At 41.0% G+C, this 17,817-nt stretch overlaps 1 protein-coding gene across 2 annotated transcripts in view; it reads left to right on the top strand.

Annotated features, from left to right (window-relative positions):
• Nucleotides 1–17,577, top strand: part of LOC126299193 (uncharacterized) — a 96,034-nt gene extending 78,457 nt beyond the window's left edge. For both annotated transcript variants that reach the window (XM_049990973.1, XM_049990974.1), the window contains exon 2: nt 16,760–17,577. In XM_049990973.1, the coding sequence (XP_049846930.1) occupies nt 16,760–17,068 (309 nt within the window). In that variant the 3' untranslated portion in view covers nt 17,069–17,577. The remainder of the gene's footprint in view (nt 1–16,759) is intronic.
• The last annotated feature ends 240 nt before the right edge of the window (nt 17,578–17,817 follow it).

Genomic DNA, 17,817 nt, shown 5'->3' with positions numbered 1-17,817 from the left:
GTCAGTTAAGGAAGAATGAGTGTCAGTTGACAATAAAAAAATACAACGCAGATGGTGATAGCCACTCTTCCGTTTAATGCTTCGAAATGATAGAACATTCGGGAGTGGGATTAAAACGAAAATTACTGTGCAAAATAGTTGCAATGGCTCTGAGCACTATGGGACTTGACATCTGAGGTCATCAGTCCCCTAGAACTTAAAACTACTTAAACCTAACGGACCTAAGGATATCACACGCGCACGCGCGTGCGCGGTTCCAGACTGTAGCGCCTAGAACCGCTCGGCCACCACGCCCGGCATTACGGTACACGTTGGGAGGAAAAATCGATGTCCACACCGGCGATCTCAGTGATCTGAGCGCCATATATCGTGCAGACTTCTATCTCGTGCAATGCTCAATGATTAGTTTGTGAAAACTTTAAATTCACTTGTAAATTTAATACTGCGTAGTGATTCTGAATTTACCATCTGGCTCATAGAGGTCATTGAATACAATACCAAAAGCCATCAGACGAGGAATGAGCAAAGGAATAAGCGGAGGCCTTTCTCGAAACGCGCGCGTTAAAACCTAAAGCACGATCCATATGTCAAATCACAGCGCGATTTTGGTAGGTACACCGAAAATTTATCAGAAGTCTACAGGTGAAATCTATCCACCATTATAACATTAAGCAATATCTTTCTTGTGGAGTACTTCATTTCCTACTAACGGCAACAAAGAAACTACATGGTGTATGATCGCTGCCTTAAAGGACTAAAACAATTAAGATGGCATTTTTCCGCTTCTGTTATATTTTACTGTTAGAAGACTAATTTCTTCCTTTAGGCTATTTTGAAGTCATTTTCTGCGACAGAAAAATATGCTGTTAGCATTAAAATAGCTGTGGTGCCAGCTATGTTCGAACATTATGAATTATCTCGAAGAAAAAGATTCATTGACACAGTCATCACGGATTCAGAAAACATCGCTCTTGTGAAACACAACTAGCTCTTTACTCATGAAGTAATGAGTGCTATCGACAGGGATGTCAAATTGATTCCATATTGTTAGATTTCCTGACAACCGTCTTCTAACCAAACTGCGTGCCTGTGGAACATCGCCTTAGTTGTGGTACTGAATTCGTGATTTCCTGTCAGAAAGGTCAGTTCGTAGTAATAGACGGCAAGTCATATATTAAAACAGGAGTAATATCCGCCGTTCCCCAAGGAAGTGTTACAGGCGTCTGTTCCTGATTTATTTTAACGACGTAGGAGACAATCTGAGAAGCCCTCTTAGATTGTTTGCAGATGATGCTGTCATTTACAGTCTTGTAAAGTCATCAGATGACCATAAGGAATTGCAAAATGATTTAGATATATCGGTGTGGTTCGAAAAGTGGCAGTTGACACTGAATAAAGGAAAGTGTGAAGGTATTCACAAGAGTACTAAAAGAAATGTGCTAGTTTTCGATTAGGCGATAAGTCACAAATCTTAAAGCTGTAAATTCAACTAAATACTTACGTATTACAATTACAAATAACCTAAATTGGAACTACCACATAGTGTTGCTGATAGAGCAAATCAGACTGCAATTCAAAAAAATCGTTCAAATTGCTCTGAGCACTATGGGACTTATCTGTGGTCATCAGTCCCCTAGAACTTAGAACTACTTAAACCTAACTAACCTAAGGACATCACACACCTCCATGCCTGAGGCAGGATTCGAACCTGCGACCGTAGCAGTCCCGCGGTTCCGGACTGAGCGCCTAGAAGACCGCGATTCATTGGCAGAACACTTAAAAGATGCAACAGATCTACTAAAGAGACTGCTTACATTACGCTTAACCGCCCTATTCTGGAGCACTGCTGGGCGGTGTGGGATCCGCATCAGGTGGGACTGATGGATAACATCGAAAAAGTTCAAAGAAGGGCAGCTCGTTTCCTTGCCGCAGACATGATACGTGAATTGGAGTGGCAATCATTAAAACAACGGTATTTTCCAAACATTGTTGGTACACACCTACATAGGGAGAAATGATCATCACGATAAAATGAATCAGGGCTTGCACAGAAAAACTGAAGCGCTCGTATTTCCCGTGTGCCGTTAGTGAGAAACGGTAGAGAGACAGCTTGAAGGTGGTTCATTGAACCCTCTGCCAGGCACTTTGTGAATAGCAGAGTAATCACTTAGATGTAGACCATGAGGAAAATTATTAAATTATTAGCTCCAGTTATTTTAAGTGGAAATAATACTGGAATCCCTTTGGTAAAAGTACATTATATAAAGCATAGCACAGAACTTCCTGTGTATAAATTTCGATGTTGGGATACACAAGTCTGGCCATGCAGTTTAGTTTCCTTCTCTTGTAGTACCTGGTGTATTATGAAAAAAGGCACACTTGGAAACAGGCTTAGTGACAAATTCTGTAAATATATGGTCAACTGCTTCTCTTTTATTTCCACGCAATCGCAAGTTCCCAAGATTGTGAACTCTTAAGTTAGGAATACGCTTAAAAATAAGTACTCCTAAGAAAATTTTAGTTCCTTTGAAAACCTGAAATACTTAGCAAGAGATAACGTTGTGTGAAATTGTTTTACTTAAAATCTAAACATTGAATGATATTGTACACCAACCTAGGTTACAAAAATAGATATGCACCACTTAAAATGTACTGGAGACTATATAATACGTCAAGAACGCGCGTTCTGATTTACTGAACAGTAAAATGCCCAAACATTCTCAGGCAACCAATTTGTTTCTTTCAAAGATGTCAACCGTCTAAAGACAATTGTTACTATTAGAGTTAAATCTTACGGATATGCTTACCAGCATGTTATGATGAAATGAGGCGGAATTTGTTTCCTTCTAACATGGAATAAGTCCAGTTGTAAACCACGTAAAACGATTGAGGGGAGATGTTACTTCCAATGAGGTTCTTCTTCCGTTCTTAGCGTTTTTAATTTCTCACTTTTTTGTTCCTGAGTACACATTTTCCACTTTTTCTTGAAACCGCCTTGAAGTTTCTCACTTCTGGTTCTGAATTTTTTCGAATATCTCAAGTTATTTTCATCTCCTCTAATTCTTTCTGATCATATTTGATCCTTGGAGTTAAGTCCGTTATTGAAATATTGGATAATTCTTTTAGTTCATTTATTTTTCTTCATTCTTTTTACACTTCCAAACAAATTTATCAGTCTTCTCCGGATTACGAGTTCCAGAATTTTTTCATACTCCTTTGTTGCTTCATAATTTTTAATTGCTGTTTTCTTCTATGTTGGTTCCATGACCTTTTCGAAAGACTCGTTTTTTCTCCGCTTTTTCCTATTTATCCCGCTTTTTCCTATTTATCCCGCTTTAAGTATGGCAGTACAGTCAGTTGTAAAACCAGAAGTGCTCTATGCAACAGTTTCATAGTGTCTGATTTTCAATTAATGGACATACGTTTTTATGTAGCGTCAGAGTCGATACCGTATATCATCTTAGCATTGTTAGCTTCTTTGCTCATTTCAGTGGTTTGAGTGATTTCTAAGACATATTTAAATTTTTGGACTGTTAATTTTCCTGAAATGTGTTGTCATTGGTTAGAGGAACCTACGATGAGCATGCATTCTGTTTTGGATGTCTAGATTTATAGGCCTGCTTTCTTTAATATTCTTTGGATGAGCTGATTATATATTTTTGACAAAGATTGCAAGGATATACCCAAAGGCCAGGCAATTGTTTTTGATTTTTCCACCTTTTTGTCATACATTTCTCCATTTTCTAACGATTCTCCCCAAAGCGCGACTAGAGTGCAGGGGAAACTCCTTCTCCAACTCTTGATCGAATCTGAAATGGTTCAGAAATTTCGCCTTTGACTTCAACTTTTGATTTAGTGTTAGACAGATCTTTAAATCCACGGAAATAAGTTTTGCACATCGTGTAGTGCCTTATTGTCTCACATGTCTTTTAATAACCAGTGTGTGTGTGTGTGTGTGTGTGTGTGTGTGTGTGTGTGTGTGTGTGTGTGTGTGTGTGTGTGTGTGTGTGTACTTGCTATTCAAGCTTTATTATTGGACCACAACTTTCTTTGTCTCCCCCCCCCCCCCCCCCCCCCCGGTCCCAAGTTACGGATTCTACTGTCGTCAGAACAGGTTGTTCGTTGGGCATCCACCAGGCACTTGAAGCTACACATTTTACCATTATTAATCACTACAGTCAACGTTCTTCCGGTGCTCCACACAATTGAGGACATTTAAAATGTAACACCACTTAGTCGCGTAAACATTCTTATGAGCGGTGATTCCAAAGTGGCAGCGCTATCATGAAAATAGTACAGGCAACATAACTATCAATGAATGTCCCTGCGTCAGTTGCACACGTTTCCTTTAGAACAACATGTATTATACGTAACGGAATAACACGCCATAGTTTACCGTATCTAACTTGTTCGCACAGTAAACTTCAGAATTGGTAGTCCTTGTCATTCCTGAAACCTACCAGAGATGCTTGTTTTGTGCTTACGTGAAGTTTCTACGTAAACTTAGCTAACAATGGAGAAGGAAAAACTTAGCAAAATGTTTTGTAATGAATACCGGAACCTGTCCCCAAATTCCGTAGAGTGTGAGACATATATTACGCTCTTTGTAAGACTGGAATATCTAATTTTGTACGCTTGTGGCAGTCTACAGCTTTCGCCATGCATGCTTACATGCTTTGATCTGTACGATACTCTTGTTATCAATATTCCAGGGAAGCTCTCATAGGCATTAACAATTATCGTAAGTAGTAAGATAGTTGGCAGCACTTTTTATCACCTATTTAGTCGCCATATTGTGATGGTTTAGCAGATACCTAGCCGTTGATTTTCAGCCATGGTAAAAAGCAGTTTACATCCATCCACACGCACGCACTTAAATTATACAATAGCGATGATACGCTTCTCACTAAGAAGTGCGTGGTTGTTCCTCGTAATAGATGCGGAAAAGTTGAGGGTCTACAACGTGTTTTAGCAATGTGGCATCTTTATTACTAGTATAATATGCGAGCTCAAGGATTTGAAGAAACCGATAAAACGTTGTGCGGGCAGAGATCCATGCTACATTTGCATAGGCGAGGATAGGACGTATGAGTGAGTGTCTTACCTTTCTGGATAACGGTCGTTCGATTTATCTTCTATATTGGTGTCTAAAGTTGAGGCCTCAAATTATGCATGCTCCTCACTCACTTTACTGATAGGAAGTTTGCATTATACCTTCAGTGTTTGAAAATCACAACGTTGATGTGTGGTAATCCAAACACAGGAATGCATAGAACAATACTGGGCATAAGTAACTAGGATTAGAGAAAACTTGCATTCGGAAACTCAGCAGTGCGCTATGTGACCAGAAAGCTCATTGTTAAGCCTAATTCACACAGTAAAGAGTAGAGGTGTAAACTTAAGAGGAAATGGCACTGACTCGTAGGCATAAAAGGTCGTAAATCTGTAGAACAGTATGAGAGGAATTGGGCAGATTGCTCGGTCGCTGGGAACTGGGTTTCACGTAAATATTGCAGCTCATACAAGACACGCGCGCACTAGTCACTCTTGCAGGTAATTTCCGCATCCGTGAAGAATAAAAAAAAATACCAGATAAGAAAGAAGAGCTAGTAGCGTCGGCCTTCGCAGTTTGCCCTACTGTCCCTCGACATCTTCCTGCAAATGAAGATTCAAAGTTTATGAAAGAGGCTGCATGGCAGCAGATGAATGTCACATTGTCACCAGTTGTACTAGTTCAGCCTTCAAACTGATAGTATATTTCAGATCCATACACTGAATCTGAATTCATCCACCAGCAAATTCTATGCCTATCTTTAGAAATTGAACGCACTATTCGTGAGGCGAAACTCTCGTTGGCTCTAACATCATAAACATCGGCCACTTTCGTCAACAGCGGTCGTTCAGGGATATGCTGCGAAACCTCACCTTGGCCAGACCATAAAAATTTCAGTTTACATAAACAAGATCATAATATTCAGTTACAAGAAGCGCCACACACTCTGGTCCAGCACTCTTGGAATATTTCCCCAAATGATACCGCCCGTCTATTGATGGTTATTGTAGCTAGTATTGTTTACCTAAGATCTCAGAATATGCAGCTTGAAAAAATAAAACTTGAATCCTAATCATTCAGATACGACAGTGGGCATATTGATTTAGAATATATTCCTCTGTGTATGAATATTTAACAAACCCTGTTAATGTATATTCCAAAGTACCCCCTATACGCAAGAAAATATCCACAAACTGTACACAGCATAATATCGGCAATGGAGCATTACAGAACTGCGTGTCTGAACTCTAAAGAAAGGACCAAATTAAGTTAGGATTGCATCATTACATGTGGATGGTACTTGGATCAAGAGAGATGTTAGTGCTTAATGTAAGATAATATACGTAATATTTGTTCATGTAACAGGTCCTAAAGCTGCATATTTTTGGTTAATACAAAAAGCGTTCAACCTGTAGCGTTAATTCGCCCCGAGTCTGCTCCCAAAACCGATCCGTATTTTTCTCTAATGGCCATTAATCGTGTCTTGAAGAACTACTCCTATTCGCTTTAGTTGAAGTTTGCAATGAATTTCCTATCATTTGGGAGAAATCGATGGGTGTTCAGAAAGTAACAGGAATTTGTAATTTCGCGTGTTGTATTAGTTAGGAAGCGCTCAACTTTGTGTTCCTAATCAGGTCTGAAAGTATCTGTACAGTGTAAGCAGTATCGTATATCCCTTCCGTTGTCAGTTGTCTCAAGCTACATGTTTTGGTAGTATCTGCGATTATGTATTTCGTATAAAATGGGATAGTGTTTGACATTTTAAAACTCTTCTGCACCTTTTTCGGTTAAGAGAGGAAATTTAATACAGTGTTGAATATTCCTTAGGTAAGTTTGCTAAGAGTAAAGCATACGAATGGCATTGAACGTTACGAAAAAGGTTGTGAAGACGTTGAATATGAAGAGTTCTGAACGCCTCAGCATTCATTGACGAACGAGATGGCGGAAAAAGTGAAAGTATTATAGATGATCGCCGAATCACAATGGGAGAGGTCACTGATGATGCTGGCTAACATAACAATTTTTTGTTTTCGGGTATGGAATTCACATCATAATTTGTTGAAAATTAATATAGAACAAAACCAGAGGCGAATGCAAGTTGCCCAAGAGTCTAGATGAAGTTGACGACGCCGCAGAACTACTTAAACCTGTCACAACAGGTGATGGACCATATGTCGTAACCGTCATTAGTGGTGGCCAAGCGGTTCTAGGCGCTTCAGTCCGGAACCGCGCGACTGCTATGGCCGCAGGTTCGAATTCTGCCTCGGGCATGGATATGTGTGATGTTCTTAGGTTAGTTAGGTTTAAGTAGTTCTAAGTTCTAGGGGACTGATGACCTCAGATGATTAGTCCCATGGCTCTGAGCCATTTGAACCATTTTTGAACTATCATTAGATTATAAAATCCCAATTTTTATTACTAACGGGCACATGTCATGGCACGCTAAGAAAAATATGGTAGCACACAGCGTAGTGTTGCGATCAGAGTGGAGGCATTCTCTATCATGAAAACTTAAAAAGCTCGAAAAGAGCGCTCAAATATGGTTACGTCAACTGTGTTCTTCTATTGGAATGCCTTAGTGCGCCAAGAGTTATTGCAACAAGGTCGAGCGACAAATAATTAGTCCTACTTAAAAGTTAAAAGCTATTTGCGTGGACAATCCGAAGGAAGATCGACTTGATTCGAGGCGAAACAGTTCGCACCAGGATAATGCACCCGCTCAGACTTCGTAGCTATTACTTAACTTTCTGTCTGTTGCTGTTGCTGCTGCTGTTGTTGTTGTTGTTGTTGTTGTTGTGGTCTTCAGTCCTGAAACCGGTTTGATGCAGCTCTCCATGCTACTCTATCCTGTGCAAGCTGCTTCATCTCCCAGTACCAACTGCAGCCAACATCCTTCTGAATCTGCTTAGTGTATCCATCTCTGTCTCCCTCTACGATTTTTACCCTCCACGCTGCCCTCCAGTACCAAATTGGTGATCCTTGATGCCTCAGAACATATCCTACCAACCGGTCCCTTCTTTTTGTCAAGTTGTGCCACAAACTCCTCTTCTCCCCAATTCTATTCAATACCTCATTAGTTATGTGATCTACCCATACAATCTTCAGCATTCTTCTGTAGCACCACATTTTGAAAGCTTATATTCTCTTCTTTTCTAAACTATTTATTGTCCACGTTTCACTTCCATACATGGCTACACTCCATTCAAATACTTTCAGAAACGACGTCCTGACACTTAAATCTATACTCAATGTTAACGAATTTCTCTTCTTCAAAGACGCTTCCCTTGCCATTGCCAGTCTACATTTTATATCCTCTCTACTTTGACCATCATCAGTTATTTTGCTCCCCAAATAGCAAAACTCCTGTACTACTTTATGTATCTCATTTCCTAATCTAATTCACTCAGCATCACCCGTCTTAATTCGACTACATTCCATTATACTCGTTTGCTTTTGTTTATGTTCATCTTATACCCTCCTTTAAAGACACTGTCCATTCCGTTCAACTGTTCTTCCAAGTTCTTTGCTGTCTCTGACAGAATTACAATGTCATCGGCGAACCTCAATGTTTTTAATTTTTCTCCATGGATTTTAATACCTACTCCGAATTTTTCTTTTGTTTCCTTTACCTGCTTGCTCAATATACACCTTGAATAACATCGGGAAGAGGCTGCAACCCTGCCTCACTCCCTTCCCAACCACTGCTTCCCTTTCATGCCCTTCAACTCTTATAACTGCCATTTGGTTTCTGTACAAATTGTAAATAGCCTTTCGTTCCCTGTATTTCAGATTCTGACGGTGGCAGGGGTAAAAGAGTATTCCATTAAACACTGTCAAAAGCTTTCTCTAAGTCTACAAATGCTAGAAACGTAGGTTTGCCTTTCCTTAGTCTAGCTTCAAAGATAAGTCGTAGGGTCAGTATTGCCTCACGTGTTCCAATATTTCTACGGAATCCAAACTGATCTTCCCCGAGGTCGGCTTCTACTAGTTTCTCCATTCGTCTGTAGAGAATTCTTGTTAGTATTTTGCAGCCGTGACTTTTTAAACTGATAGTTCGGTAATTTTCACATCTGTCAACACCTGCTCTCTTTGGGATTGGAATTATTATATTCTTCTTGAAGTCTGAGGGTATTTAGCCTGTCTCGTACATCATGCTCACCAGATGGAAGAGTGTTGTCAGGACTGGCTCTCCCAAGGCAGTCAGTAGTTCCAATGGAATGTTGTCTACTCCTGGGGCCTTGTTTCGACTCAGGTCTTTCAGTGCTTTGTCACTCTCTTCACGCAGTATCGTATCTCCCATTTCATCTTCATCCTCTTCAATTTCCATAATATTGTCCTCAAGAACATCGCCCCTGTATAGACCCTCTATACACTCCTTCCACCTTTCTGCTTTCCCTTCTTTGCTTAGAACTGGGTTTCCATCTGAGCTCTTGATGTTCATACAAGTGGTTCTCTTCTCTCCAAAGGTCTCTTTAATTTTCCTGTAGGCAGTATCTCTTACCCCTCGTGAGATAAGCCTCTACATCCTTACATTTCTCCTCTAGCCATCCCTGCTTAGCCATTTTGCACTACCTGTCAATCTCATTTTTGAGATGTTTGTATTCCTTTTTGCCTGTTTCATTTACTGCATTTTTGTATTTTATCCTTTCATCAATTAAATTCAATATTTCTTCTGTTACCCAAGGATTTCTGCTAGCCCTAATCTTTTTACCTACTTGATCCTCTGCCTTCACTACTTCATCCCTCAAAGCTACCCATTCTTCTTCTACTGTATTTCGTTCCCCCATTCCTGTCAATTGTTCCCTTATGCTCTACCTGAAACTCTGTTCAACCTCTGGTTTAGTAAGTTTATTCAGGTCCCATCTCCTTAAAGTCCCACCTTTTTGCCAGTTTTAATCTACAGTTCATAACCAATAGATTATGGTCAGAGTCCACATCTGCCCCTGGAAATGTCTTACAATTTAAAACCTGGTTCCTAAATCTGTCTTACCATTATATAATCTGAAACTTACCAGTATCTCCCGGCTTCTTCCATGTATACAACCTTTTATGATTCTTCAACCAAGTGTTAGCTATCATTAAGTTGTGCTCTGTGCAAAATTCTACCAGGCGGCTTCCTCTTTAATTTCTTTGCCCCAGTATATAATCACCTACTAAATTTCCTTCTCTCCCTATTCCTTCTACTGAATTCCAGTTACCCATGACTATTAAATTTTAGTCTCCCTTCACTATCTGAATAATTTCTTTTATTTCATTATACATTTCTTTAATTTCTTAGTCATCTGCAGAGCTAGTTGGCATATAAACTTGTACTACTGCAGTAGGCGTGGGTTCCGTGTCTATCTTGGCCACAATAATGCGTTCACTATGCTGTTTGTAGTAGCTTACCCGCACTGCTGTTTTTTTATTCATTATTGAACCTACTCCTGTATTACCCCTATTTGATTTTGTATTTATAACCCTGTATTAACCTGACCAGAAGTCTTGTTCCTCCTACCACCGAACTTCACTGATTCCCACTATATCTAACGTTAACCCATTGATTTCCCTTTTTCAATTTTCTAGCCTACCTGCCCGATTAAGGGATCTGACATTCAACGTTCCGATCCGTAGAACGCCAGTTTTCTTTCCCATGATAACGACGTCCTCTTGAGTAGTTCCCGCCCGGAGATCCGAATGGGGGACTATTTTACCTCCGGAATATTTTACCCAAGAGGATGCCATCATCATTAACCATACAGTAGAGCTGCATGCCCTCGGGAAAAATTACGGCTGTAGTTTCCCCTTGCTTTCAACCGTTCGCAGTACCAGCACAGCATGGCCGTTTTGGTTAGTGTTATAAGACCAGATCAATCATACAGACTGTTGCCCCTGCAACTACTGAAAAGGCTGCTGCCCCTTTTCAGGAACCACACGTTTGTCTGGCCTCTCAACAGATACCCCTCCGTTATGGTTGCATCTACGGTACGGCTATCTGTATCGCTGAGGCACGCAAGCCTCCCCAGAAATGGCAAGGTCCATGGTTCATGACCAAAATCGATACTGTAATCACAACCTATTTCATGTTCTGTGTATCCACAGCTGTGGAAAGGTATGTTCAGAAGAATTCAGCTAACTGGTAAAATTATTTGTTTAAACACAACAGGTTTCGTGGCCTAAAGCCGCATAATCAGGTGCAACGATTTTAGGTCGTAAGTATATCCATCGCTCCTATTCAAAATTTACCATTCTGTGAACATTGTCAATACTATAACCAATGAAAGGTAACGAAGCACTCCATTCGTTTACGACAAATTGCTGGTCGGTGAAACTTGCAGTCCGAGAGCCACGTTTCAAAATTTTCCCTGCCTCAGTACGATGACAGGGCAACCCGATGTTCAGCAAACGAAAAGCTGCCCTCACGATCGACTGATAGGAGCTGTAATGCAGCGACATGTTCTTATTTTTCATATAAACTAAAGACCTCAATTTTTTGAGGTGGGAGTACATTATTGGTTGTCATAGTATTTATTCTATCACACCGATCTCACTGTCAAAGGCAAACAGGTGTCACCCTTTCAGAAAGGCTATCGGTGACATCTGAAATAACAATATTTAGAGCTAATAGCATAGTTTAGTGGTCAACTTGGCCTGCTAACTGCAGTAGTAAAAGCAACATCGCTTGTAGTCACATGACCGTGGTCACAAAAGGGACAATTAAGTTGGAAACTACATCTATAAAATATTCGTTGTGTCGATACTACACTGGAGTGCAAGACTTAAGGACCAAAGTAACTTACGCATGGTGTGTCACTGCCAAGTAACGTAGCTCGATGAAACTTGGACCATATAGAGAGAGAACTGCTACAATATACTACAGAAGGTAACTCAAAGAAATACGCAATGGGACAGACATGACACGTTGAATATAAGACAAATTACACTGAAGTCAACGCGATTTGTGATGGTCCCCTGATCATTACAAAAGGCGGGACTCGGCTCTTAATAGGGGGTGCGCGATCACAACGGACGGCAATTCATGCTCTGTAATGTGCTCCTGTGTTGTCCACAAGACCGGTAAAGAGGTATTGAGTAGGGTGGTAGGGTGTCCGATTCCTCCACCAGCGTGGTTGACATCGGCCAAACAGTCGGTCCATAAAGACCGACTGCAATCTTCCAAATCAATACGCACTCGATGGTATTAAGTCGGGGAACGGGCAAACTAGTCCATTCGTCGAATATCCTCTCGTTCCGAGAGATCTTTAACCTGGGCTGTTCGATGCGGTCGCGCATTGTCGTCCATAAAACGAAGTCCGAAACGAATCTATACCTGAAAAGAGGCAGCAGTGGAAGTTATGACAATAACATTGATTGGCGAGTGTACGATCTAGAGATCTGGATGTCAATACGCCCACGCAACATTATACTTCACCGCACCGTAACACATGGACCACCACTACTGTTTCTAAGTACACTACGTGTTCAGACCTCTTCCCATGAAGGGTGTGTCCAGAATTATTACTCAGACTGAATCTGCTCTCATCAGAGAACTGCTGACTGAATCTCCTGGTTGGTCTGCTGCTTGACGTGGGTCCTTCTTGCCCGTTGCACAAAGTATTGCTCATCTGCTGCTGTAGGTGAACGTGGTCGACTACTTCTCCGTCAGGCAACAGCACCTGTGTTTCGGTATGCTCCCCATGCACGTAAAACAACGCTGTGAGGAGTAGCAAACTCCTGGGCGATACTAGTCACACCCAACAGGGAGTACTTCATGGAAACATGTTACAAAACTAGAACCCTTCTGTCACATAAGACGTTTTTCATATAGAGAACACCAGTGAGTGTAAAATATTCTATTCTTCCAATACTGAAACTTGCAGCTGTAATGTTTCGGATGAACAGGAAAAGCCATGGTAGCACCGGAAGAAAATGCAGCTAGTAAAGCCCGTGAAAGGGTTTTAAATAGTCGTGCCTCCAGCAAAAGCAAGCGAACAAGGTAAGCTACATACGAATCTGTAAGAATACAAACAGCAAAGCTACTCAGGCTTTCATATAATGCAGATCAAGACATTTGAAAAAGAGGCGAGAAGCAACTGTCCCCAAAAATTACTCCAACTGACTTTAGAGAATTAAGTTCATATATGTTGAAAGAGATTACAGATATAGATAGTAACATAACTAATAATAAGAAAATGTATTGAACAATACTGTCAACACTCAAAAATATTAAACTTATAAGGAAGGCAATAAGAAAAACTAAAGTCGCACAAAGGGTAACAAAGCTAGTTCCGTTCCTTGCATTATATCTGAGACTTCATCGTTGCCGTTTTGAAAAGGAAATGCATTGTGTGTCAAGAATTTTGAGACATATCCTAACCAAAACTTAGCTAGTAATAGAATACGGGATCATGAAAATATTCTGAAAAGTTTGTAAGGGTGTTGCAGGGTAGTTCGTGCTGAGAAATAATTGTTAAACAAAATTAAATACGTTGCGCCGAATCCGAATTAGAATTGAAGTTCGCCATTTGGACTGTTGGGTGCGCAAATGCAAGTGGCCCGCCAGAAACAGTGTCGCCAAACATGTTCTTCGTTCGGTTTCCTACAACCGAACAAGAGACATAAGTTGTATATGATACGGTAGTAAGGATGGAACCCGAACCTAAGTATCTGCAGTCTCGTGCACTATCATCTACGCTATGAGAACTGACACTAACATTTCCGGCAGGCTGCTTGAATTTGCGCGCGCAACAGTCTGATTGGCTGACTTCAATGCTCATTAACTATGAAACGGCACAACGTATCTAACATTCTTCTCTTAAGTATGTTTCAATTCAACCTAACCAGCGACGTCCTTAAAAGCTGTACAGACTAAGATTATAAAAGGTTTCTGAAACAATATTTTCATTTCATGGTCAAATATCTGATACGTATATGCAGATTGAAGTGACGAACGAAAATTTGTACTAAGACCAGTATTCAAATCTGGATCTCTTGCTCACTAGGCAGTTGCGCTAACCTCAACGCAACCCTGGCACAGTGACTTTGTAGAACGGCATAGCTTGCCCTCAATCCAAATTCCCATTCACGTCTGTCACTTCATTTCATATAGCTCAGTTTGAGGAAAGCCCCTATGCCTGGGTTTCAGACAGGATCCGCAATTTCGTTAGATGCTGAGGTGCTATCCCAACACAGTTGGAGAGCCTCTATATTTCCCATGAAGTAACAAAATTGCAAAGAGCTGAGGCGTGAATGGGAATTTGGACTGAGGGCGGAGACTTGACAGCGTAGTCCATGCAGTTGTGCAAAGCCATTGTGCCAGGGTTGCCTAGTGGTTAGCGCATATGCCTAGTGACCAGGAGACATGAAGCTGAATAACGGCCTCGTTAACAAAATCTTCATTCGTTGCTTCGTTCTGCACACACATACATCTTTGTGACCACCCTGTATAACAGAAATAGCTAACTCCTGATCACAGTTAACCTGAACAAAAGAGCTTACCGACTACCAGCAGTATCGCTTCGGCCAGCACCTCCCCTCCGAGTCGCACGTAGGGAGCTCAGTTGTTAAAGCATTGCCCTCTTAAGGGAAAGTTGTGGGTTCGCGTCAAAATATGGCACACACTTCTAAACTTCCACCAAGTTTTAAGATACTCTCTCGTTCCAACAATCGCTGAATTTGGATATTAAGAAACTACAGTAATCCATGTTAAAGAAAAATTTAGCTAGTTATACTGATGTAACACCTAAAAGAACGGGAAACTGCTTCAGAACGGCTTGAGTACCATTTAGAACTTAATCCCGTGGTTTGTAGCTAAAGCCCAAGCATGGCTCTGCCCACAACTTTGTGTAAAGACCTTGCTCAAGTACGGATCGGGCAGCAATTTTCTAGACACGCCTGTGATCTCGCCAACTAGGCTCATGGCGTATAAATACAATGTACGGACGTCTCACTACCTGTCACTCGACTGGTGTTGCCTTCTGTTAATTTCTAGAATTAATTCGAAAGAAACATTAGTGAACCTAAGTCACTATCACAAATGGCTGGCAAAGTTTCGTGGGTGTACTAGTTAAGTTCAGCAATTTGCTGTAATTCTGCTACAAATACTAAATGTCTGGATGAGCAAAAATTTTGGAAGCTCAAGAGGAAGGAATTGCTCAATAACTTAACTCATCCTTTTTTGGAAAGATATTCAAGAAGAATAAAATTCCAATCCCAAAGAAAGCAGGTGTTGACAGATGTCAAAATTACCGAACTATCCCGTTAATAAGTCACAGCTGCGAAAATACTAACGCGAATTCATTACAGACAAATGGAAAAACTGGTAGAAGCCGACCTCGGGGAAGATCAGTTTGGATTCCGTAGAGATGTTGTAATACATGATGCAATACTGACCCTACGACTAATCTTAGAAGAAAGATTAAGGAAAGGCAAACCTACATTTCCAGCATTTGTACCCTTAGAGGAAGCTTTTGACAATGTTGACTGGAATACTCCTTCAGATTCTGAAGGTGGCAGGGGTAAAATACAGGGAACGAAAGGCTATTTACAATTTGTACAGAAACCAAATGGCAGTTATGAGTCGAGGGACATGAAAGGGAAGCAGTGGTTGGGAAGGGAGTGAGGCAGGGTTGCAGCCTCTTCACGATGTTATTCAATATGTACATGGAGCAAGCAGTGAAGGAAACAAAAGAAAAATTCAGAGTAGGTATTAAAATCCATGGAGAAAAAATAAAAACATTGAGGTTCGCCGATGACATTGTAATTCTGTCAGAGACAGCAAAGAACTTGGAAGAACAGTTGAACGGAATGGACAGTGTTTTGAAAGGAGAGTATAAGATGAACATAAACAAATGCAAAACGAGGATAATGGAATGTAGTCGAATTAAGACGGGTGATGCTGAGGGAATTAGATTAGGAAATGAGATACTTAAAGTAGTAAAGGAGTTTTGCTATTTGGGGAGCAAAATAACAGATGGTCGAAGTAGAGGATATAAAATGTAGACTGGCAATGGCAAGGAAAGCGTTTCTGAAGAGAAATTTGTTAACATAGAGTATAGATTTAAATGTCAGGAAAAAGTTTCTGAAAGAATTTGTATGGAGTGTAGCCATGTATGGAAGTGAAACATGGACGATAAATAGTTTAGAAAAGAAAGAGAATATAAGCTTTCAAAATGTGGTGCTACAGAAGAATGCTGAAGATTATATGGGTAGATCACATAACTAATGAGGTATTGAATAGAATTGGGGAGAAGAGGAGTTGGTGGCACAACTTGACAAAAAGAAGGGACCGGTTGGTAGGATATGTTCTGAGGCATCAAGGATCACCAATTTGGTACTGGAGGGCAGCGTGGAGGGTAAAAATCGTAGAGGGAGACAGAGATGGATACACTAAGCAGATTCAGAAGGATGTTGGCTGCAGTTGGTACTGGGAGATGAAGCAGCTTGCACAGGATAGAGTAGCATGGAGAGCTGCATCAAACCGGTTTCAGGACTGAAGACCACAACAACAATTTCTCATTGTTTTAAAATTCGTAATCCAACAAAGAACTAAATATCAGAAAAGTGTTGAAGCTTCGTCTTTTCTAGCATAACTCTTGAAGATACAGCTATTACATATGTGCCAGCAAAGCTTTAAACAAATGCAAATTTTTCTAAGCGACCTTTGTCCATACTGCTAGATTTAGATGCGTGTGCGTACACTATGAATTTGGTTTCGGCACTGTGCAGCTGCGCGCGGTTCTGGTGTTGGCTGTGGCGGCTGCCGCGACGGCGCAGTACGTGTCGCCGTACGCGGTGGGCTGGCACCGCTTCCCTGGCGTGCTTCCGCAGTACCTGTCCGGCAGCAGCCTCGACAACCGCCAGGGCGAGGTGGTGTCGCAGTACGACCTGGAGACGCGCGTGTCGCAGCTGCCACCGGACCGCCAGCCCTTCTGGTACGTCAACAAGGAGGTGCTGGAGGCCATCAAGCACCAGCAGGTGCCCGTGCCCGCCGCCCGGATTCGCCGCACCGTCTTGCGGCCTCTGCCCTTTGCCTGAGGGGCAGCTTCCCTCGACTTCTTCCTAGCCACGCTGTCGGTACATTAAGTGGCTACTGTGTTTTTATCCTCAACGTAGTTTCCAATTCGTCATTTTAGTGATCAGATTTCTCGACGCACATTTCCTTGCTAGGTGACAAGTTCATTAATATATCTTAGTGTCTGAAGAAACGAGATTTAAATCTTTATACAGTGATTAACACCATTGTACTCCAGCTGTGTGCGTCAGTTGCGCAACCTTTTCGTGCCTGCTACTATGTACTGGTTCCTTAGACCTTATCGCATCAAAATCTTTCTATTCGCGTTTCCTTAATGGTCCAGTGGTGCAATTTAGTAGTTATGTTGAGGAGTTGGGGTTCGTAAAGATAAAATTATGTTTTAGGTCGACTTAGTGTCAGTCCAATTCCTTCAGATGCTTGCTTTGTACAACTTCTCGTTTCTTTCTCAAGATTTTTTCTGCTATCATTAAGAGCATAAATGTAAAAAGTCGAAATAAACCAATGGAGCATGTTTTATTCGTTTCTTTCTGATTAACCGCTCCCTAATTAAAATTACTTTCCTTTCCATCTTCTTTAATCTGCCTGGAAAGCAAATACTATATAAATTGAGAGCAAAGGGGCTGAAAAAATTGTCTAATTCACCAACAGAATATAACGGCTGTACTGTATTTGCTTCTGTGTTCACAACCTTTGGTTTCATATTTAATGTATTACTTTGATTTTTTTTACCAGCATGCATATGACACAGCAT

The sequence above is a fragment of the Schistocerca gregaria genome, chromosome X (genome assembly GCF_023897955.1).
Source record: "Schistocerca gregaria isolate iqSchGreg1 chromosome X, iqSchGreg1.2, whole genome shotgun sequence".
NCBI lineage: Eukaryota > Metazoa > Arthropoda > Insecta > Orthoptera > Acrididae > Schistocerca > Schistocerca gregaria.
This window is presented reverse-complemented; position numbering and strand designations above follow the sequence as displayed.